This window comes from Ictalurus furcatus, chromosome 5 (assembly GCF_023375685.1).
Source record: "Ictalurus furcatus strain D&B chromosome 5, Billie_1.0, whole genome shotgun sequence".
In the NCBI taxonomy this organism is placed as follows: Eukaryota; Metazoa; Chordata; class Actinopteri; order Siluriformes; family Ictaluridae; genus Ictalurus; species Ictalurus furcatus.
Window position 1 is genome coordinate 29,722,906 of NC_071259.1, and position 23,444 is coordinate 29,746,349.

Sequence of the window (23,444 nt, forward strand, 5' to 3'; positions counted from 1 at the left end):
TGAGGCAGAATATTAGCACAATGATGTGAACCTTCCTCCGATAATAATTAATACACCAACAACGCAACATAGCTAGCTAGATACTCAGCTACCGAGCCTGACTTCACTGTTGTCGTTAAGCTGAAAATAACGTCATCAAACGGAGCACGTGCACGCAGATGTGTTTAACACGAACTTCATTTAAACATGAAATTGGCTTTGTGGGTCTTAACAGGGTACTCCGTGCTCGTATTGATACAGCGCACTTGTGTTTCGGTTCTTCTTTAACGTCTTGTACATACCAAAGGTCATTAAAATTGGTCTACAGAACAATTTATATACTGTACGGCGTACGCCTTAACTCGCACCTGAAGTACTGATTCATTTTCCGGACCGTAAGACACGCCCTCGTGAATACCGTGAGGAAGGACGGAAGGAAAAAAAAATAATAAATCTACGTATATGTTTGTTTCTTCGTCACGTTTGAGCTTTTCATTGGAACGACGTGTATTAGACAAAATAAGGCAAATCTGTGACTTCGTTTAGTGTGTAAAGTTCCGCTCCGACATCAGGATTCGCCAAAATGTTTCCCGTTTACGCAGGAAGTAAGTGCTTTTAAAAATTCCACACGTTACGCGTACTTTACAGCCTCGAACTTTTTACACAACTCGAAGCATTTTCCCCCTATTAGCTTCCGGAATATGTCTACTTGGTCTACGTGCCTCACGACTCTACAATACTGACGTGTCTCAAATCCGATTGGTCACAGGGCGCTGATTCAATGTAAACTACAGGTTTATATTAATACGTTATGGTTTCTATAGTAACGACTCGTCGACAACGACTCGTACGCCAGACTGATCTACGTGATCGAGAAGCTAACAACAAACAACGCGTCGTTTAATAGAGACGGACGCACAACCGTCGATATTACGAAGGTCTGTGCGACGATACGCTCATGTAACATTAACGGAAGGAGTCTCCAGTGTCAGAGCTATGTAAATGTCAGTAAGTTTTCCACCATGGGAAAGTCGTCAGGATGGAGGAGTTAATGAATTGCAGGTTTTCGAGAAGAAAAAAATAATAAATCAGGGCGGTGAAAGAACTACTGTTAATAGCTGGTAGTATGTAAGTGATGACAGGAAATAACTCGTCTCATGGACGTTCCACAACACTAGACGTAACTGTAAAAGGCGAGGTATGACGGAGTACGAGTTTCCGTTCGTTGATGAATTACAAAGCGTAATCGTTGACTAATCGCTGAGCTGCTGTTAGAGAAAAGTAAGAGTTACTCTGCTTCGGGTCGAGACACAAATCCCCACAATTCCGTTCATCGCGCTGTAAGGTTACGATGTCTCTGTCGCATTGAGTTGTGATTACGTTCGGCTGAAATACAGCCGCATTACACTTAGCAGCATTACAGCGTCTTACTGTCCAGGGGGAGCGGGGGGGACGGGGGACTAAACGTTTACCTGGTTATACACTATGTACTAAAGTACTTGAAAAATGGCCGTGTGTGTGTGTGTGTGTGTGTGTTTGTACTAAGAACGGTATGATTGTACGACACATCTGCTCAAATAACGTGAACAGCTTTTCCACTGAGCTGCAACAATCCAGAGTGTCATTGTGCTTTTGTATGCTCCCAAAAAAAAAAAAAAAAAAAAAGAAAGACCTGGAGAGAGAAAAAACAAAAAAACAAAAACAGCGGCATCACACTTGCTTGTCTCCACTTTCATGTTGAAAAAAAAAAACAAAAACAGAAAAATAACACGGTTCACAGCTTGGAGGTGAGAATTGAGTTTCGTTTCAGAAATACTCGACTTTTCCCTATGAATTGGATTAAAAAACGCACAGAAAAGAAACGCGGAGTGACACCGGACTCGGCTGACGCGAGTAAAAAGAAAAACGAAGACGTTTATATCTTTGTAGAACAATAAAGTAAATCGTTGTCAGTTATCGTGTAACGCCAGTCACTGAGGATAAAGCAGAGAGAGTTGATGTTTCGGTAGTGTGATGAGTCCTGTAGCCCTTTTGTGTGATACATGTAGAAACAGACAGAGACAACGTGAGAAAATCAGACAGAGAGAGAGAGAGAGAGAGAGAGAGAGAGAGAGAGAGAGAGATGTGCAGCACATACAGAGATGCTCATTAAATTCAGTACAAATTGCTGGTCTTTGGTCTCCTCTGGCATTTTTTTTTTCTTCTGAAACCAACAACTGAAAGACAAACTGAAGACAAACAAGGACCAAAAAAACAACAACAACAACAACAACAAAAAACAAACAAACAACAAAAACAAAAGCGAAGGTTCGAACTGGAATGGGAGTAAATGCGAGAGGGAAAGAAATGACATCGCGGCAAAAAGGAACATCGATACATTCTGCGTCATGACGGGGAGCTGATAATCCGGCGGATCACGCGTCGTCTTCCCGTTTCCGCTTCTATAATTCCCACAGATGGCCTTTTCATTCCACGAGAATTAAATGCCTCTTTTGCAAAAGAAATTCCATGTAGTCAGTCATGAAGAAAATCTACAATTCTTTTTAAAAACGTGTGTTTAGTTTCAATCTTAAAAAAAAAAAAAAAAAAAGGTCATGCTTTGCAAGTTCAGAAGTGGAAAATAAGGAAGTGTCTTCACTGCCACCTGGCGGTCTTCTGATATATTTCAGCTTTACATCCTTATTAACAAAATAAGAAATGAAGTCTGAAGAACCAAAGTCTGCTTCGTGATGCGTCGTCTCACAACATGTGAGAAAAGATGAGAGACCTCAAACGGTGGAAACTCCAAACAAACAAACAAACAAACAAACAAACTCCTTGAAAAGGAAACTAAAATACGCACCATAATATCTACTCTGTTGAGACGACAAAAATAAATAAATGTACAGAATGGTAAGGATATGAAAGAATAAAGAGGGAAGAAATGAACTTGAGTGGTCTATAAAATGGCACCTTTTTTTTTTTTTTGTCTGAGGCTGAAAGACAGAGCTTCTTGTTTCAGCCAATCACACAGCCAGCCTGAGGGTGTAATCCAATCCTGCTCGTCTGCCATTGGACCAGACGCTCAGCTGAGCACCAATCGGGACTCGCTGTGCAGAGTGCTGGCTGTGTGTTACCTGTCGTCTCGAGGGCCGGTGAGGGACGGGGACGTCTAGGGTTTCTGAGGGCCCGGGGACAGGACGACAGGAGTAGACAGTCCGTCCACGCTCAGCGCTGGGATGTGGATCTGATTACTCCCGTTAGAGGGGAACTGTTACAAGAACAAGGACAAATTAACTGCTGTACATAAATAACAAACACCGCGCTAAAACACAGGATATCACTTTTCTTTTCCTACACCGATATCCATACCCAAGCGGTACATTTGTGATGCAAATTTTTTCCCCTGCAGAAAAAAAAACTTGAATTGGTGAAATCGCAATTGCATGGAAATGTTCTGCACGTTTTTTTTTCAGTGATGTTTGTTGCTAAATGAGACCCTTTAGCTGTACTCATGATCAAAGAAGGCTTCGGCTGAACGTGCGCCGTGATGATGTCACATGATGCGTCCTGGCCCGAATCTGCGGAAAATCTGCCGGAATTTCGGAAAATTGTAAGCTCCTCCGAATGTTTTTTTTGCTTAAGTTTTGTACCTTACAGCAGGGGTTCCCAAACTTTACCAGGGCAAGGCCTCCCAAATGGCATTAACATTTGACCGAGGCCCCCCTTTTGCAAGATGCCTTTAAAACACATTAAAAATACAGACTTCTGAATATATCCCCGCTTTTTTTTTATTAATAATTACATCTTACATCTTTACATTACATTAGGAAGTGATTGTGTGTGTGTGGTTGTCTGAGAGTGAGAAAGAGAAAACATATTTATTTATTTTTCACACCAAATTGTTGAGGCCCCCCGGGCGCCCCCTGGCGGCCACCAAGGGGGCTGCGGCCCCCACTTTGAAAACCACTGCCTTACAGAAACAAATATATTACATAATATATTTATTAAACATATATACATATTACATACACGAGAAGTTAAATAAATGGGACTCCTAACGAAAAAATTCAGCGGTTTTGTTGATGGAGCGTCCACCCTTGTGTACGAGCTGTTACTATAGAAACGATAACGTATTAAAATGAGCGGTCATGTTTCCAGGGGCGTAGCTACGTGGTGGCCGTGGGTGGCCGGCGCCACCACTGATTGAAGATGTTTATCTGATTGATAGGTGTGTTTGTCTGAACTGTAGAGAGCATGAAAAGGAAAGCAGGGGAAGTTAGAAAGATACAGCACCAGCAAAACGGAAAATGGTAAAGAGGCATGGGGAACGATTACTACGGAGACGGAAGGAGCAGGGGAAAGGGTGTATCTGCGAACATAAAAACAATCATATTCAACACCAAATTTGCATCATTAGCATCTAAATATAGAAAGCGATACAATCCTTATTCGATATTATTTATATATTCAGATGCTAAGGATGCAAATATGGTATTGATAATGATTATTTGTTTATGTTTGCTGGATACAGCTTATGTAGCCTACATACCTGGTGGGCAATGACTGACTACGGGAGTGTTCCTGCTCAACTCAGAAACTGGAAATGGTAACTTTAAATGTCTTGTGTATATTTGTGATTTGCAGAATTTCTGTCTGTAGAATTTGCTTTTGGTACAGCACGTCACAGTCTATTGTGATTTTATTTATTTATTTGTTTGTTTGTTTGTTTGTTGCCACCCCAGTCAACCCACTGGATCTTACCTGGCCACCCCTGGAAAAAGTTCCAGTTACGCCTCTGCATGTTACAGCTGGAACTACTATCCGAGTCGGGCAAAATAACTCACACGTTCTGACCAATCAGATTCAAGAATGCAACTGTATGGTAAGAAATGCAGCTTACATCTTTCAACAATTTCAATAATTCCTCTCAATTTTTTGATTAAACTGATTTTATACTTTTTTTTTTTATTTTTAATCTCCTTTCATCCAGTGGTTTTGAGCATTACTACATACATCCCTGACACCAATACTTTTTGAATCCTGATCCAGTTCACATAACCCACGTGGGGTTACAGCGAAGAGATTGTGCAGTTTAAAGAAATCCCTGGCTCACGACCCGATCATGTTCATGTACATCACATTCGCTCACGACCGGATCATGTTCATGTACACCATATTCGCTGTGTGCGTTTTCAACTTGTTCAAGTGTCATTTGGAGCCAGCAGAGGGAGCAGTGTTCTTCTCTAAAACACATTTCCAGTGCAAAACTAATACTCAAGCTCGAGGATAAAGTTTGCACAAGAAAATAATACAAGAACCAAATAGTCCAAAGTGAGGCAAGGCTACTAAACAAAACGCCTAAGAGAGGGGGGGGACAAAAAAAAAACACTCTAGTCAGCTCATAACATCACACAAGTCGGAAATGAAGTAGTATTTTATTTGTTTGGATGACTGGAAGAGAAAACCTAGATATTTGCGTGTCCTGGTCTGCAGGCTCGCTGCGACTGGAGCGGTGTTTCATGCAGATTCTCGGCTCGGTAATAAGGCAGGAAGCAGAGAGGCAGCAGATGGTTCGGTGTGACCGTGCTGCGAAGCTGGAAAAAGTGTGAAAGCGGAAGACAGGAGGGGAATTCTCACCTGGAAGGAGAGCTTGGCAGGACTGCGCGGGGCGATGGGACTCAGCGTGCTCCAGAAGTGGATGGTGGACGGGAGGGGACTCGGCGTCAACAACACCGGCGTCTGGGAGAGGAAAGAAAACAAACGGCGTTCACAAGTCAATCGTTTTCTAGCACTCTCTAAGTGAATAGTCAATCAGACACTTCCTTCTCCGCTATTGAGCACATCTGCTGTACGTTTAGGCGTCATGTAGCTTTGACGTAAACGAGAGATTGCAGAAAAACCAGGAGCTATATTTCTAACAAATAACTCGTTCGAATGTTTTATTTCAGTGCTATAATGCCATAATGTCTGTCACATGGAAACGATGTGGTTTCTACCAAATATCGCAGGCTGTTTACAACGGAAAAATCCTGCACTTTGTTTCGGTGTGTACCGTGCTGCGTTTCCTCCAAAACAACTGCAGCGATGCAGCATTTAGGACTGTAAAATATCGGTACTAATCCCAAATAAAGCACCAGAGAGGAATAACATGAAGCTCAGAATACATAATGGAAATGAGTGAGCGTGAGGGATAGATAAATGGTGTGTGTGTGTGTGTCGTGGAGTCGATTACAGGTCAGTAAAAAATATAAAGGAGAAAAATAAAAGTCGGCTGATAGAAACTCTGTCGTTAAAACGGTGCCATTAAATCTCAAACACTCATCACTCACGTCTGCTTACAGATTAATATTCTACTTGCCATGTAGATATTACTGGTTTCACACACACACACAAAGAGAGACAGACAGACAGAGAGAGAGAGACAGACAGAGAGAGAGACAGACAGACAAACAGAGAGACAGACAGACAGACAGACAGAGAGAGAGACAGACAGAGAGAGACAGACAGAGAGACAGACAGACAGAGAGACACAGAGAGAAAGACAGACACAGAGACAGACAGAGAGAGAGACAGACAGAGAAAGAGAGAGGCAGAGACAGACACAGAGAGAGAGACAGACACAGAGAGAGAGACAGACACAGAGAGAGAGACAGACACAGAGAGAGACCAACAGAGAGAGAGAGACAGACAGAGAGAGAGAGAGAGACAAAGAGAGACAGACAGACAGAGAGAGAGACAGAGAGACAGACAGAGAGACAGACAGACAGAGAAAGAGACAGAGACAGAGAGAGACAGAGAGAGAGAGAGACACAGAGAGAGACAGACACAGAGAGAGACAGACACAGAGAGAGAGAGAGACAGACAGAGAGAGAGACAGAGAGAGACAGAGAAAGAGACAGAGACAGAGAGAGACAGAGAGAGAGAGAGACACAGAGAGAGACAGACACAGAGAGAGACAGACACAGAGAGAGACAGACACAGAGAGAGAGAGAGACAGACAGAGAGAGACAGACAGACAGAGAGAGACAGACAGAGAGAGAGAGACAGAGAGAGAGACAGACACAGAGAGAGACAGACAGACAGAGAGAGACAGACAGAGAGAGAGACAGACACAGAGAGAGACAGACACAGAGAGAGACAGACACAGAGAGAGAGAGAGAGAGAGAGACACAGACACAGAGAGAGAGACAGACAGAGAGAGAGAGAGATACACACAGACACAAAGACACACAAGGAAAGAGAAACACAAAAAAAGAAGCTCAAACACAGAGACAAAGATACAGACACACAGAGAGAGAGAGAGAGAGAGAGAGAGAGAGAGAGAGAGAGAGAGAGAGAGAGAGAGAGACACACAGGTCTGAGACTAAACAGGCTTGATATCATGGACATGTTCCACGGAGTTCTCCTAATTTACTGCCCACTCAGACTATTTTGAGAAAGCCAGCTCCTTCTACAAGCGATCTGGGCTGAAACAGAAATAGAGCTGCACATTTTGTGATGAATAATTCCTTGGCTGTGTGCCGTGTCAGCGCCGCCCCCGGTGTTCTCTCCCTGGGTCTGCCTGGTGGGTGGCAGCTGTAACTGTGAACTCGTACGTCACTGAAGGAGAGCCGGCGTGCTGCAGAGGATTACAGTGAATCTGCTGCTCCAAACACGCACCACAACACACAGCCATCACCCAACAACAACAACAACAACACCACTGAAACAATAACTACTGTTCATTTCTTTAACACAAACTTTCAGCCAATTCAGACGCCTTTATAAACTCTTTATAAAATAATAGCCAGCTACAGCATGCAGCCAAATACACACAACTGAAGCATTTCCAAAACATGTCTGTCTGTCTGTGCAGACAATTAAACAAACTCCAGCCAATTAACCAATTATAATTAATCCTGATCATGAATGCCCATTATGTTTAATTAATCGAGGAATTCATGATAACGAGTCCCGTATCATTAATTAATACCAGCCTGAAGCAACGCACCACACAAGCCTTATTTCAAACCTTAGACATCAACGTTCAAATCAACTCCATATGACGTTAAATGCGCAGTAGCCCATTTTTATTTATTTATTTTAATTCTTACTTGTACAAATAACTTGGAAGATAAGTAAAACGAGATCGGATATAAAAGGTTTAAACCGTGGACTCGAAGTGTATCAAGTGTGTGATGGGAAAACTGATCGGATGAGCCACCTGTCAGTCATTTTACAGACACGCTACTCTACAGATCGTGGGGGCGGAGCTTTGTGAACATGGGGTGGGTTCGAAGAGAACGTCAAACTTAACTGTTAGAGACCTGATCTTAACTAATGCACCTTTATATATAATAGACCTTTCTGTCAATCTTCTTCAACACTCAAGTCCGGTAACGCAGGTAACCGTTAAGGACGTCCCGCTAGAGCAAAACACCCGATGACCTCATAAAAAAAAAAACAAAAAAAAAAGTGTGTCATTGTTATTTTAAAACAATTCATAAAAAGATTGCACGAGAAGCGCATCATGACATCATTTACCACAATACCGGCCTAGTACGGATATCTATAGGGTCAGAGAAGCAGTGTTTGATAAAGATATCACTCTGCTGTGTATACGCGTGTTGCTTCTGTATTAGTACAGGATAAGACCAGCATGCCTCAGACGACGCGGTACCAAAATACCCGACCTTGCCTTTAATCTCCCCCCAGGAGCCTGACCCCATGTCCTATCGCACGCAGAGCTCTGCGGCGTCAGATGGCACCCGTCTGATCTTTCTATTGGAGTCCAAGCAGCAAACCTGCATCTAACCAGACGTTTGCGTAAAGCGTCCCACAAATCCAATCTGATTTAAAAAAAAAAAAAAAAAAAAAAAAAAAAAGGAATCCCATTTTTATTGCTAGAATGAACCTCATTGTGATTGTGAACATTGCTGTGTGTATATGTGTGTGTGTGTGTGTGTGTGTGAGATCCACACCAAGGCGTGAGAGGTGATGACGGTGGGTGTGAGGGTGTTTGTGGTGCTGCCTGGGGCCAGCAGGCTGTTCACCGCTGCGCTGACTTTATCCAGAGTGAGGCCGGGAGGGAGCGGCGAGGGGGACGAGGGAAGCTCGAGCACGCGAGGCTTCTTGGACTTGGGCGGCTGCGCTTCCTGAGCGGAGGCTGGTTGTGTGGATGCGGTGGAACTCGTGTCCTCCACTGTGACACAACAATAACAAAGGAGATAAATAACGGTGATCATAATAACCATACACCGCTGCAGAAACTGAGCCGTCATGTACCAGGTTGCTGAGACTCGTCGTTCTGCTCGGATTCTACCACCGGCTGTACCACGGGCTCGGGGCAGGAGGGTGGAGAGGCATCGACAGACACCGCAGCCTCCGTAACACAGGGAGTGGACACAGGGATCGTCTAGGACAGAAGAGTCAGGGCGCGTCGGTTGTGTAATCGTACATACATGTCAGGGGACCTGGAACGTTCTACTTTAATCCTCACCTCAGCTTCGGGTTTGACGTCCAGGTCCACGATGTCCAGCAGGTCTTCTCCAGAAGCCATGTTCGGTTCTTTGGCTTCCCCGACAGGTGGAGGCTTTATGACCACAAACACAGGGTGACCCTGCTGAGAGCTGACCACACAGTCGCTACCGGCTACCTGGATCAGCGAAGTCAGCGAGCCGGGGTCTGAAACGCTCGTCAGGTAGATCTGAGGCGGATCGGCGAGTCCCTGGTTCTTCAGCGGCTGCCCGTTCTGCGAAAAATCACAGCCGTATTAAGTATCAGAGGAAAACGATCGACGGGTTGTAGTAATCGGGATTAAAGAGAACAACGAAACCAGACCAATAAAATGTTTTCGGGCAAAGTGATGGCTTCAACGTACTTGCAAACTCCTGCGTTAAGGTTGCCTGGGAAACTTACGTGTTCCCGATTCTATATTAGTCCAGCCAAATCCTCCATTTTGCTTTTTGAACGTCAATACAGAGTAGATTATTTTCTTGTTTTGGTATTTGAACCTACTTGTCCCCTGGGAATCTATAAATGAGAGAAATGAATATCCCAGACACTAAAATCTGCTGGTCCTGATTCTGGATCAGTGGCTCTTACTGCTGAAGGTTTGCTAAACACAGATAAAATGGGATTCAAATATATATACACACGAATGAAAACCCCCAAAGCCTTAATTCACATACTGAGTGCTGGTCAGATCCAGAAAAATCAAGAAGCAGGCACAAGGAGCATGATTATTTAAGGTGGGTCCGGGTGAGCAGGAGAGTATCAAACGAAATACGGACCAAACTCTGAAAGGATACAGTTAACAGGCAGGGAAAAGTAAACACGCCCGGCATGTGAGGAGGAGCTTAAAAAGCTGCTTTTTTATTTTTTCTCCTTTCTTTGTGTTTGACACAAAGTGCATCTGCAAGTTATGGCATCTCTGTTTGTTTTACCATCACAAATCACCTACTCACAGGTAAGGACTGGTTTTTTTATTTTGTTTTTTTTTGCTTTAGTTCAGCAGTAAGTCACAAACTGGGTGTAACGTCACAACAAAATCACCAAGAAATCAAATCACTCTCAGTCTTGTCTTATAATCCTTCATAAAATCGTCCAAGTCATGCAGCGTATTCAAGGCTTAGCAGGTCCCGGCCCAACACAGCATGACAATAAGAGTGATGAGACAACACACACACACTGACTGGTACAACACTGTGCCTGCCAAATTAGCTGATAACAGCAGGCACAATAAACATGTTTACTCTGTGGGACTAAATTATAAACAAGAGTAAACAAAGCATTTAAAATAATGTTGCTTGAAATTAAAATGTCATTTTATAAATATATATATATATATATATATATATATATATATATATATATATATATATATATATATATATATATATTTTTTTTTTCTGCGGCTGAAACAAAGCACGACAAATCACACAATTTAGCAACAATGAATTTAATCCACAAAGGAAGTACCAAGTCCCAGCCAAATGCTAGAGATAGATTATTATATATAAAGACCAAAGGATATGATTAGGCATGGAGTGATTTTAAATTGCCACAGTGCCCTCCATTAATATTGGCACCCTTGGTAAATATGAGCAAAGAAGAGGCTGTGAAAATTTGCCTTTATTGTTTAACCTTTGGATCTTTTGTTCAAAAAAAAAAAAAAAAAATACTCTGCTCTCATGGATATCAAACAATGGCAAACAAAACACAGGTTTATCAAAAATAAATAAATAAATACATAAATAAATAAATATAAAAGTGTGCAACAATTATTGGCACCCCTATGAATTCATATGAGAAAAATATATTTGAAGTATATTCTCATTGATATTTAAATTGACTAGGAACAGGAAATTACTCAACCATGACTTCCTGTTTCACAGGGGTCTAAATATGAGGTAACACATATTCCAAATTTTATTTATTTTTATATATATATATATATATATATATATATATATATATATATATATATATATATATATATATATAAAAAAATGTATAACAAAAACGTTTCATGTTCTTTTGAGGAAAAGAAAGCGTTCCCTTCTATCCGTGTCGCCCTAAAATTTTGATTTTCGCAACTTTTTGAAGTATTAAAATCATTCAGATATCGCAAGCCCTTGAGTTATGTATATTGTGAGATGATGCGCAATATTTTGATAATTTCAATATATTTTTCAGCCCTACTATAAATACTAAGGGTACCTATTCTACAAGGCTGCGAACTGCCAAATGGAACAAGAAGCGGTGATAAAAATGTTCAATTCCTCCACAATATGACTGACAGAAGATACAAGATTAAATAAACGATGAGGTTTTTGAAAGGATGCGAGCTGAATTGAAGACGAGTAACCTACCGTAGGGGCAGCAGCAGAGGCGGAGGGCGTCTGTGGGCTGAGGGCGGGAGTGGCGCAGGGTGAAGGTTGTGTCACTATCACCTGCAGACCGCTGCTGTCCGCTGTAGACGGAGTGACCGCTGCCGCCTGCTGAGCTTCTGTCTGACACACCAGCATCTAGAGGACATAAACACACAGTAAGCACAAAGACGGGTAAACAACAGCACAGATTTCAAGCAGGTCGGCTTGTATAAATGTATAAACATTTCCAGAGTTCATTCTCATATAGAAGACACACTGTTAAACCATCTTAATATCCTTCGGTGTTTAGGTCCCCATACAAGCCATGCCGTTGGGAAACGTTTGGAATCGTGCAATAATGTGAACATAGCCTTTTTCGCAATCTCACAATCTCATTATATCAAGGTGGTTTTTTTTCCTGCTGTAAAATAAGAAAGAGACTCAAGCAAAAAAGTTAAAAAAAAAAAAAAAAAGACTCATGGAAGTGTGAAGAGTCAATCAAATTAATGATTCTGAAACTTGTGCCCAGAATAGTATACAAAAGATACATGCGAAAGATGGGCAGAGCGTTTGACGGGCTAAAAAAAAAAAAACATATACATATAAATATTAAATATATTCTGTGCTCACCTCTTGCAGTGGTCGCTCACTGCTGCTCAGTTTGGGCGTGTTCTCCACAGGCAGCTCCGTTTTCACAGCTTTGCTGGAGCTCTTGCAGGGCGTTTGCAGGGACTGGATGGTGAAGGTGGAGTAAAGCCCTGACTTCATGTAGTCATTGCGGGAGCTGCGCTGCACCGTGCTAGGGGACGAGCGCTGAGGCTGCAGGCTCTTGGATAGGGAGGCCACGGCGGCACTGGTGCCCCCCGCGGCTTTGGATTGGACAGACGCCTCTGCTTTCTCTCCGCCGATGAGCCGCTGGGCATCCTCGGGGCTTCTGAGGCCGTCGGCCGAGTTCGGGTCAGGAAAGGTCACGAACTTGTAGACGAACTTCTGACCGCTTACTTTCTTTATTATGTTCTGTTGAGAAAGACCGGACCGAACGTTCAAGTGAGGAAAGGAATATGCTTTAACACAACAGTTATGTTATAGTGTTAAGTTAGCATTCCAAATATAGACAAGGCTCAAAACGAGTTCATTATGAGTGACAGAACTGCAATAAGTCGGAAATAACTTCGACAGCAGTATCCAGAATAGATACGCAACGCCTCTTCCTCGCTCACCTTGTCGTAGTAGTAGCGCAGCGCGCGGCTCAGCTTGTCGTAGTTCATGTTGGTTTTGTTCTTGCGCAGCCCCCAGAGGCGCGCCACTTCCTCGGCATCCAGCAGCTTAAACTCGCCGTCGTTGGACGTCCAGGAGATCAGGTGCCGCTGGTTCTGGTCCTCCAGGAGATGCAGCAGAAACTGCCACAGCGTGATGGACGGGTCCATGGCTGCACGAGGAACAATACATGGAAATGTAGAAATAATGCAGAAATCTATACATTAAACAAGCAAGAAGAAATAAATCTTACAATTACCACCGATACATAATCTTTACCGCATATTAAAGACGGTTTTTCTGCATATCTGAAACCCTAAAACATCAAAAAGGGACACTCGTGCCAAGAGGCGTTTGACCTTTAAGAGTGACTCCCATTCAAGAGTTAGCGTCCATTCCACCACGACTAGGCTTAAGTAGTCTGCTTGGAACTAATGTTAATAGCCTTTAGCTAAAATAAAGCAACAAAAGGTATCAGATCTGAACTAAGTTCATAAGACAAAAAGATAAAAAAATAAAAATAAAAAAGGTATCCTGAGCCAAACTGATATTGGGATTACGGTATTGGGTTAGAATTGTTTCATAATAAATAGATCACAAATATTTATTTGCCATTATGAAACAATTCTAAGCCCGTATCAAGGAGACATTACGATCACCGCTGTGGGAGGTCTGAAAAGCTTAAAGGTGCAGTTTGTAACATTTAAAAATGTCTCTAGACCTGTAATAATAATATATAAACGTATATAAAGAGCCTCTGTGCAGGACACTACTGTCATTAACCAATGAACCTGACTACATTCCTGGTTTCAAGCCTCTACTTTAAAAATGTTCTGACCCAGAAATTAGCTCCGAAAAAGAAAAAGGAAAAAAAAAAACCCCACAGTCGCACGTGCAATTTAAAGCAACGTTTGGGTCCAAGTAAGGGGAAGTGCTTTCGTATTAACTACAAACCGCTCCGGGTTTCGAAAATTACAAACCGATGCTTTAATCTGCCTCAACACAAACTACTGTAGATCAGGCCCGCTCGCGTACCCAGGGGCAGACACGGGTCCAGATAATTAGTGTTTTATTGTTTAGCGTAGCGGACCAGTAGGTTAGCAGAATAAAACACACCGCATAAATACATTTTTCTTTTTTCATCTGGGAACGTTTCTGTTCTGCGGTCAATTACAGTGACCTTCTTCTATTCTGATAACAGGAGCACGTGACCGGCTCTCGTCTCCACGACTCAGAAGCGTACGAGGGCGAGCGAGGCCGAGTCAGCGATAAGAGTGCTATTACGCAGAGCTGAACATGTAAAGTTCTGCTGTACAGTGAAGGAACATCTGTTTGTGACGTAGGAGGACCAGATTAGATCCCAGATCACCACAAAGGTGAAGTGCCGAGCTAACCAACCGCCAGCAGAACGGTGGCGTGTTTACAAATGAACGTTTCTGTCTGCAAGAAGAGATTACTCGACAGCAAAAACGTTAAACAAAATGATAACGTACTATAACAATTATCGTTAACATTATAATAAACACTCAAAAATACATTACAACATTTAAAAATAATAAACAGAATACAATTGTAAAGGTTCAGTATAAATGTTGAAAGAAAATCAGCTGCTCTTCGAGAGATTCTAACTACCGTTGAGAAAGATGTTACGATAGCTATGATATAACAGGGTATTTGTAATATAATTGATCAAAATCTCTAGATTGTCACAATCGCCCAGCATTACTGATATCCGTCAAGTACGTTCTTACCGATTGAAAGCAGTAGGCGCAAGAACACAAAGCAAAACGGACGGAAGTAGGGGCCGTCGAGTAGGAAATACAACACTTCACGGTGTGCTGTTACGGAAAAATAAACAATAACTAAATAATAACGGAAATTTGCCAACGATTACATTTTTTTTTAATACTTTATCTGTTTAAGGTTAGGAAAAAGGTTGTAGAAAGAATTTTCATAACGTCTAAAAATAAAATAAAAAATCAATGGGAAAAAGAATAATAATAAAAAGGAAGATTTGATGCCGTTTCTGATGCTCGCTCTGGCTAGATAAGATACCGAAATGGATTCTGAGACGTGATAAAAATAAATAAATAAATAAATAAATAAATAAAAAACGGTCCTTGTTAGTAGGCTCTTGGCAGGAGAAGCACAGACGAGAGGCCGAGACGCCGAGAGCCGAGGACTGGTCACGGGTTTGGTAAGAGTGTTCCGAGGCTGCAAATTAACCTTATTACCGTTCAGCTTTCCCTCCATCTAATTACGTAACTCGTATCGAACGCCTTAGAAACCATCACCATGGTAAACACGTCGAAGCGGCAGTAACTATGGAATAAAGAGAGCGTGTGAAATCTCCCGCACCTCATCAGCGGCGGCTGAAATGACTGGAAACACAATTACGCCGACTTGCGCGACACTGGAGGAACACTAATTTAACACTTATTACTATTAATCCTACGGGCTGAACATGGAAGCTACGAGAAAGAGCTTAGACGCTGCAGCGCTACGTTTAGCAGGATTATTTCATTTAAGTCACAGTTTAATAGTAATATTACTTCGAGTTCATCGTAGAAAGGCCCACAGGGTCTCCTTTTATTCCACAAGGCCCACGAGGTCCCCCCTCCTGCTCATCACGGCTGACTAACATCTATATCCGGATGTTTATATATTGTAAAAATCCAACAAGAGGCAAAAAATTCTAATAGGAAATGCCTGAAACTCCATAAAATATGAAATAAAGGGCTGCCAATTATAGAAAAACTTTTCAGTACATCCCCTCATCGTACATTTTATTTTCCAATAAACATTTTATTTTCCAAAAAATGTTTTTAACAAAAACATCATGTCCTTAAGCCACTGGGAGCTGGAAGGATATTTCGCAGATTTCCAATGCAACAGTAGAGAACGTCTTGCGATAAAGGATGCGAAAGCGATGATATCTTTATGTACAGAGCTTCATGGAACGGCGGCATCGGGAATCGACAAATACAGCATTCAACGACGCGCACACTTCGAACAGCAGCCAATCTGGGGACAAAAAGGTGTGCGAAGAGCTATGCGTGACACTCCGTAAAGGCAGAGAGGAGGTTTTCGCGCCCGCTTATCGTGCGTAAAGTCCTTCTCCATATCCGCGCCGTGTTCTGAATACCATACTGCATTCTGGGATGTTTCCCGTTGTCACGTTCGGTGTGGTTCTTTCACAACGCTAATTTTCACGACGATGTCACGCGGCCGTTCCTCGCTCCGGTGCGTTTGTGGACCACTGAAACATTAGGACCCTTGCACACCTATCCTAACAGATACGATTCTTATTCGCGTAAACATCCGAAGATATGAAATAACACTTATTCAATAGCGTATTCAAGGCATTTCCAAAAAATCTGAAGACCTGCACGTCACTACGCGATACACCAGCTTCCGTGTTCATGCATACTACACATCTATTTCTGGGTTTAAGTAAACTATAGCACGGCGAACGTCTATAGAGGGATATGGAAGACCGGAGTAAATATCCTTCTTGCATTACCATTTGCTCTAACAACGAAACAAAAAAAAAAAATCCAGTATTTCCTTCCCATGACTTTCCAAGAGAGAAGGAAAAAAGATAGAGAGAGACGGATTACGGCAGAAGAGAAAAAGATGTCGAATTTCCCATCGCGCTCTCAGCAGCTGTATTAGAAACCCCCTCGCAGCAGGGTTTACCAGGGTTTTTGTAATTTAATGCCAGGGTAATGATGTAAAAAGTAGTGTTAGAAATATACGGAACTTTTTGTAAAGAAGAAAATATAGATTTAAAAAAAAAAAAAAACCTTTTAAAAATGTTTGTAATGTTACTACTGCACTGAATAATACTTAATAATAATAATAATAATAATAAAACATAGTAATGGGGTACAAATGGTAATATAACAATAGTAATATATTTCTGACTTAATTCACTTTTGCGTTAGACCTTGTGGCTTTTATTTTGGCGGAAACCTGCAGGAAGACCTCCTTTTAGCTGGTAACCTTTTCGTTTTTTTAAATTCACTTCTCATTACTACATCAGGTCGTCTTTTATTCGTCGTCGGGCGTTTATTTAAAAATGCAACCCAAAGGTTGTACGGAGTGACACTAATCTTTAACAAAGCTATTAAACCGCAGTACAACGTCATCCACCATCTTGTTTTTGGGGTTGTTGTTTTTTTTTTTAGGTTGAGGGGGTCACATGACTGTGTCACATGACTAAAAACAGCTCATTGGTTGTTTTTTTTTTTTTTTTAAATTTCTCATTCCACAATACATGACAACGTTCAGCGTTTTCATCCGCTCGGGAGAGCGTTTTCGAAAAGCTCCGTTTTCACCGCCGTCTCGGTGCGGACGCCAAAAACGTAGAGATGCGGGGGTTTTTTTTTTTTTCAAAAATTTCTCCGGATTAACATTTTCAATTAAAAAAAGAAGAAGAAGAAAAAAAAAAGACAAGCTTTCCCCCCCCCCCCCCATAAAGAAATGAAACGGGCCTACGACGAAGTGTCGCATGTAACACTTTGCAAATATTGTAAATGAACGATCATTAGAATGTGACGATATATTTTTCCTACCTATAAGTGAAGGAAGAAAAAAAAACAAAGCGGATGATGAAGGAAGGACGGATTTACAAAGAAAGAAAGATTGATTTTTGTACGGATAAATGATTGTTATGTTGAGTATCACAAGGCTAGTACAGTCTAATGAATACAAGTAGACACACATATACACACACACACACACACACCTGTTTGCGCAGAAGGGAAGGGGGATGAATAAAAGAGCAGACAGAGAGAGCGGGGCGGTGGAGGAAGGGCCAGTATGAATCTGTTTTCACTTGTCAGGCATGATCGCCTCAGGAGGATGGAGAGAGGCCTGTGATCTTTAATAGCCAATTATCTTCAGCTCTCCGGCGGCGAGGCCTGGCACGATTTATAACACCTGAGAGCAAGCAAGCTGAGCGGCCAGACACATGCAGAATTAATGTTAGCATAAAAACAGGGACTGCCAAAAAAAAAAAAAAAAAAAAAAAAAAAAACAGAATCACAGCCGCTTCAGGATGAGCTCACGGCTTACTAACGGAGGGAATGGCAACATGTTTATCCTTCACGCTGTAATAGCGCCAGACGTGTAGGACTGAAAGCTTTAAGGTAATAAAAAACCAGCTCACCAGTTGCAGCACCTACCGAAAGAAGCATTCGATTTATTGCGTTATTAATATAATATATATATCGTTATGCTGTTTACGTGATCGTCGTATACACCGTTAACGCGTAACATCAAGAGAAAACGCGGGTATTCCCAAGCGAGACGTGATTTTCTTCTTAAGCAGGTCATTCTTCTAGCTGCTTTTTCTTCATAGTCACATAATAGTACATAATGTGCTCTACTGAAAATCGTCATATCATGTCATGAAATTTATCCTCCAAGAACGACCCGATTCCCATTTCTGATTCGTTTTCCCTAACGGCAGCTCGGACCGAATTAAACACGCCACGGGTGTATATAATATCGTTTCTCTAGTAAAAGCAAACCCGAAGGGACTTTTTAAGACGCATTAATCGGTCCGTACAGGATTCCGTCGAGTTTCTTTGCGATTGCCGAAACGTTCGACTGATTCTGCTGCGGCTTTTTTTTGTGGTTGTTGTTTCTTCAAAATTTGCGACACGACTCGCTGAGTTTTTGTTTTTCTTTCGGAAAACTACTCGAATTGGTGAAATCGCGGTTGCGTGAAGTTGTATGTTGGAGAAATGAGTCGTTTAGTTGTACTCGTGTTCGACGCGTGTGAATCGAAGAGGGCTTGGACTGAACGCGCGTGCGTCGTGACGACGTCTCGGCCCAAACCCGCGGAAAATCTGCTGTCGTTCTGAAAATGTGCAAACTCCTGCGAATATCGCAGAGTTTCCTTGATTCTACGGATTATAATTTGCCGATACGGTGGAGTTTTCTGCGAGGACGAGATGTTTATTTTTGCATCTAAGGAAGGAGTCGAGTCCGGTGTCGGTGCTTTGTAACCGTCGGAGGAGTTTGCGCTTCCTCTGTAACAAGCGGCACTTTTTTGTGTTCTCTTTAAAAGAGAGAACTTAATCGATTTTTGGTGAAGGAATGACTGAAAACGTATAGAAAGCGGTATAAGAGGAATAAAACACGTCAGGATTACACACGCTGTTTAACTTCTGCGTGACTCCGCCTTGCGCCGCACCACCCGCTCGCTCGTTATTATTTCCCTAGAACCGCACGCTCCATCTTGTGTTACTCCTGCGGTGAGAAATGATTAGTAACTCACTTAGCACGAAGACATGAACGTGCTCTCTACGCAGTCTACGCAGCGAAGGCATCTGTATCTACACCTGTAAACGACACCGTTAAACCCCACTCCACAGAGGCAGAAATCAGAGGCTCACGTTAACATTTTGAAGAATGCTCACACCAATGAATAAAAATCCATCACACACACACACACACGCGCACCAAGGTTCCTTCGGATCTTCTGCTGTGTCAGAATTAATACCTGAAGTGACGGCAGTTTCATAAGCATGTAGAGAGAGAAAACGATGGAGGGGTTTTAAACACCGACACGGGCGTAATAAAGCACTGCGTTACTGATGAGCGAAACCAGGCTTTTTAGATACGCGAGTGGTTCCAAATCCTGCACAGGATGGTGTCGTTATAATTCAGGGGTTTTTTTGGGTTTTTTTGTGATTGTCGCGGCCAAAAAACTCGAGGACGCTAACTTACGGATTTCTGATATCTGGAACAGTTTCGCCGTGGCGAGGCAATAAACGTACGGTGAAAAAAGTGAAAAGGGGAGTGTCTCATATCTTCCGAGTGCATGGAGTGATCAAACTTGAGCTGTATGTTTGGTACTGTTCACATGAACGTGGCTATTGTGAGTCACTCTCATAGCGCCACCAACTGGCAGCAGGAAGTGTGTGACTTACAACAGACTTCGCAATAATCCTCTTATATTTACCAGAATCGCTTCACACGTGGTCAGAATAACGCTGAGACACGGCTGAAGTAAAACCGCGAAAGGATTTTTGATATCTTAAACAGTGTTGCCGTGGTAACGCGTCAAACTTTAATCTGGTTTAACTCACCCAACGAGTAGCAACGGCGCCGTAGTGCTTGGGCCCGTCATCGCTGCTCACAGCTATGTGTTATAAGATGATGTTCGACGGAAAACAGAACAAAAAGCAAAATAATCTGATCTGCAGTAAAGCTGGTCAGTGTCACAGCGCCACTTCCGAGACGCGGAATACTTCCTTTTATTTCTGTGATGGTATTTATTTCAATATCGGTACATAAGGTGCATAATATCATGACATGTTAGTGCGTTGATTTGCACACTACAGTCTTCTGCGATGATGTTACATTTCACCAGCAGATAGATGTGCTACGTTTTTCCAAACAGTATTCCCATACGATATTTGTCAAGCCTTTTTGGAGTGGAGAGACCTGATATTCTGGTTTCCGGGGGTGAACACGCTGAAGCATGTTACACATCAGAGAATACAATGAAAACTCAAATAAAAACACGCTTTTACGGAAGTAAGTCCAATTCACGAATCATCGCACTGATCTTTCGGTTTAAACAACCACTGGACACTTTATTAGCCACATCACGCTCGGGTTGTGGACCAAAACGACCGCTCTGAGCGAGGCGGTCTCTGTCTGGTCCCGAAGAATCTCGACACGACCGCAGGAAGTGAACCAAACGCGCCAGGTTTTTAATGTTTTGTTTTAAACCGAGACGTTCGGGTTAAATCTGACCCGACGGACAAACAGGGGAAATGTTTTTTCATCCTGTTATGATGATTATTCCATGATGTAGATGATAACTACGTCATTTATAAAGAGCCGGCTTGACTCAGCGTTCTGCATGGGGTTTTTTTTTTTTGGTGATTCCTACACGTACTCGATGAAAGTCGGGGTCGTTTTTCCTGCCGCAGTACAAGAGCTTCACGAGGATGCTTTCAGAGCTTTCAGCCCTGCGCACCCCTCAGGCCGCCTTTCGGTTTGTTTAGAAAACAGCAAACGAACCAAAAGTACTGATTCAGCTCTGATTCAGACCTCTAGTGTCCTTAAGCACTCGGCCACTTTATTAGGCACGCCCACCTTGTAGATGTACCATTTTAATGCACATATCAGGGTTCCTTAGTCTGGGTGTTTGTGCCCATTTTATTAAAGATGAAGCCCATTTGGAGTCCTGTACAGCCTGCAACTCTGACTTAATATTGTTTATTTGATCATTTAAAAAAATTAGAAATTAAATTTAGACTGATTTAAAAGCGTTTCACATGGTAGACAAGTCTCGGTGTCTGTCTGCTTCGAATCTCAAATTATACAGCCGGGGGGGGGGGGGGGGGGGGGGGGGTCTTTTGTCCCAAACAAGTTTGGAAATGTTGCCTAAAGCAGACAACATACTTGCAGAACCGCATGTGTACTTGTCGTGTTCAACGCGATGGTTTCTCTAGATTGTGGCACAAGTGACAGCCAAAAAGACTAAAGACTTGACAAAGATCATCGCAAGATCCTGGTCAGACGGCACATTTCGCATTCTTCTAACGCCGGAGTCTTTCCTGATGTTAATGAACAGTTTATCTGTTGGAGAAAATAAATAATCAATCCAGCTACCATCTGTCAAAAGGAACCCCATGCTGATAAACTTATTTCAGAGCTACCCCTACTAACGAAGGTGTTTCATGCGGATAAAAACAGCAAGGTCAATTAAAACGCTCGAGCATCTATTCATCGATTTCGTCACGCGATAAGCGAAACGGAAAACACTCCAGTGTCGGAGACCGAGTCAGACTGAAAGATATCTCGCAACTTCCGGAAATATTACAAAGCGTTTAGCAAATGTAAGCGTCAGCGTGGCACGATGCAGATTCACAGCACCAGGTATCTGGATCCTGAGCTCGGGTCGCACGTTCTCCCCGTGTCTGTACGGGTTTCCGCCAGGTTCTCCGGTTTCCTCCGTCCACCCAAAAGCATGCCGGAAGAAAAGCACGCATCGGCGCCTCTAAATCGCGTGTGAATGTGTGTCTGTGTGTTTCACCCTACGGTGACCTGGTGTCCCGTCCAGTGATCCTGACCTAGTCTGCACATCCACCGCTTTCAGAAGACGAATAAATCATGTAAAACATGTTCGCATTACAGTCACAGAGCAATGCTGAAGCACTCTGCATGTCCAACAGGTAGCTAAAGGGGATTTTGACACAAAAGCAACCAGTGTGTGCATGCAAACCAATCAGGAAGCATTACAAACCCTCATCACCTTCTTTTCTTTCTTGCAAAGCCCTGATGCACATCAAATAAAATCACTATGCATGGAGCAAGGTGTGAACTTGCTCAAGAAAAAAAAAAAAAAAAAGCCTTGTTTTCTTCCTTCGAGTGTTTGCTAGAATATCAGCAACACTTCATCAAACAAATCCACATGCATTCATTATTACAATCATATATATGTATATATATATTTTTAAAAAGTCTCGTTAAGCTATTTTACTTGCATAGAGTCCAGAGTGCACGGGGGGGGGGGACAACTCACCACTTAGGAGAGGGTTGGAATCCATGTTTGCGTTGATCCTATTTGCACACCAAATCAAACCCACGTCCGCATTTCTGCCTCTAAACGAAGCCAAAAGTCGTTTTTCTGGACGAAAACGAGCGCGATTTAGTTTTAGTCGGATTATATAAGAGTGCTGCGATGATGCTAACACATACATGCACCTCTTCCTCCATGTTAGCCGCCGCAATGTTGTTAACTAGCAAGCTAGCCGTTTTGTTTTGGTTTTTTTTTTATTTTATTTTTTTATCAGCAACACTAACCAACTCTAAGGCACTCACTGGCTGGTTTAATTATTATTAATTTTTTTTTAAATGTATTTTAATTTTAATGACGAGGGTGTAAATATCTATAACACCTGGACTAGGAATATGACAAGTGTAGAAGCTAGTAAATATGAGTTAGTTAGGCTAAAATTCTTAGCAAGCCTCTTCTTCTTCTTCGTCGTCGTCGCTTTCTTCTTCTTCTTCTTCTCCTTCTACTACTCCGTTAGTGCTGAAATAATTTTTAGTTTCATCCAAGTCCCGAGCACAAAAAAAATCCTCCTCTCGTTTCCCACCATGGTTAAAACCTAGAATAAAATAAAACCTCACTACTAAAGCTCTCTAAAGAAGTTTACCCAACGTCCCTGGGCTTTATTAGTAAAAACCTGTATGTATTTTTTTTCACTTTGCTTTGCTTCCTGTTCTGTATTAAAACGCGCTCATGTTAACTTCGACATTTCTCTCTCTCTCTCTTTCTGCTCAGAAGAGTCCCTGTGGGGCGCCTGCGTCATGTGACGTCAGTGAAAGAAGAAGAGAGGA

The 23,444-nt window shown here is 42.3% G+C and overlaps 1 protein-coding gene across 2 annotated transcripts; it reads right to left on the bottom strand.

The window, feature by feature from the left end:
- Window positions 1-2,079: 2,079 nt before the first annotated feature.
- On the bottom strand, window positions 2,080-23,402 carry elk1 (ETS transcription factor ELK1). 2 transcript variants are annotated; one of them, XM_053625666.1, is made up of 9 exons: window positions 22,624-23,402; window positions 13,034-13,242; window positions 12,444-12,830; window positions 11,814-11,969; window positions 9,440-9,691; window positions 9,226-9,355; window positions 8,922-9,142; window positions 5,599-5,700; window positions 2,080-3,229 (listed from the first exon to the last, which is right to left on the bottom strand). In XM_053625666.1, the coding sequence occupies exons 1-9, from the start codon at window positions 22,799-22,801 to the stop codon at window positions 3,131-3,133; spliced, it is 1,734 nt and encodes a 577-aa protein (XP_053481641.1). In that variant the 5' UTR covers window positions 22,802-23,402; the 3' UTR covers window positions 2,080-3,130. The 2 variants fall into 2 exon arrangements, with proteins under 2 accessions (XP_053481641.1, XP_053481640.1); XM_053625665.1 differs by lacking the exon at window positions 2,080-3,229 and having other exon boundaries at window positions 4,380-5,700.
- Between the last annotated feature and the right edge of the window lie 42 nt (window positions 23,403-23,444).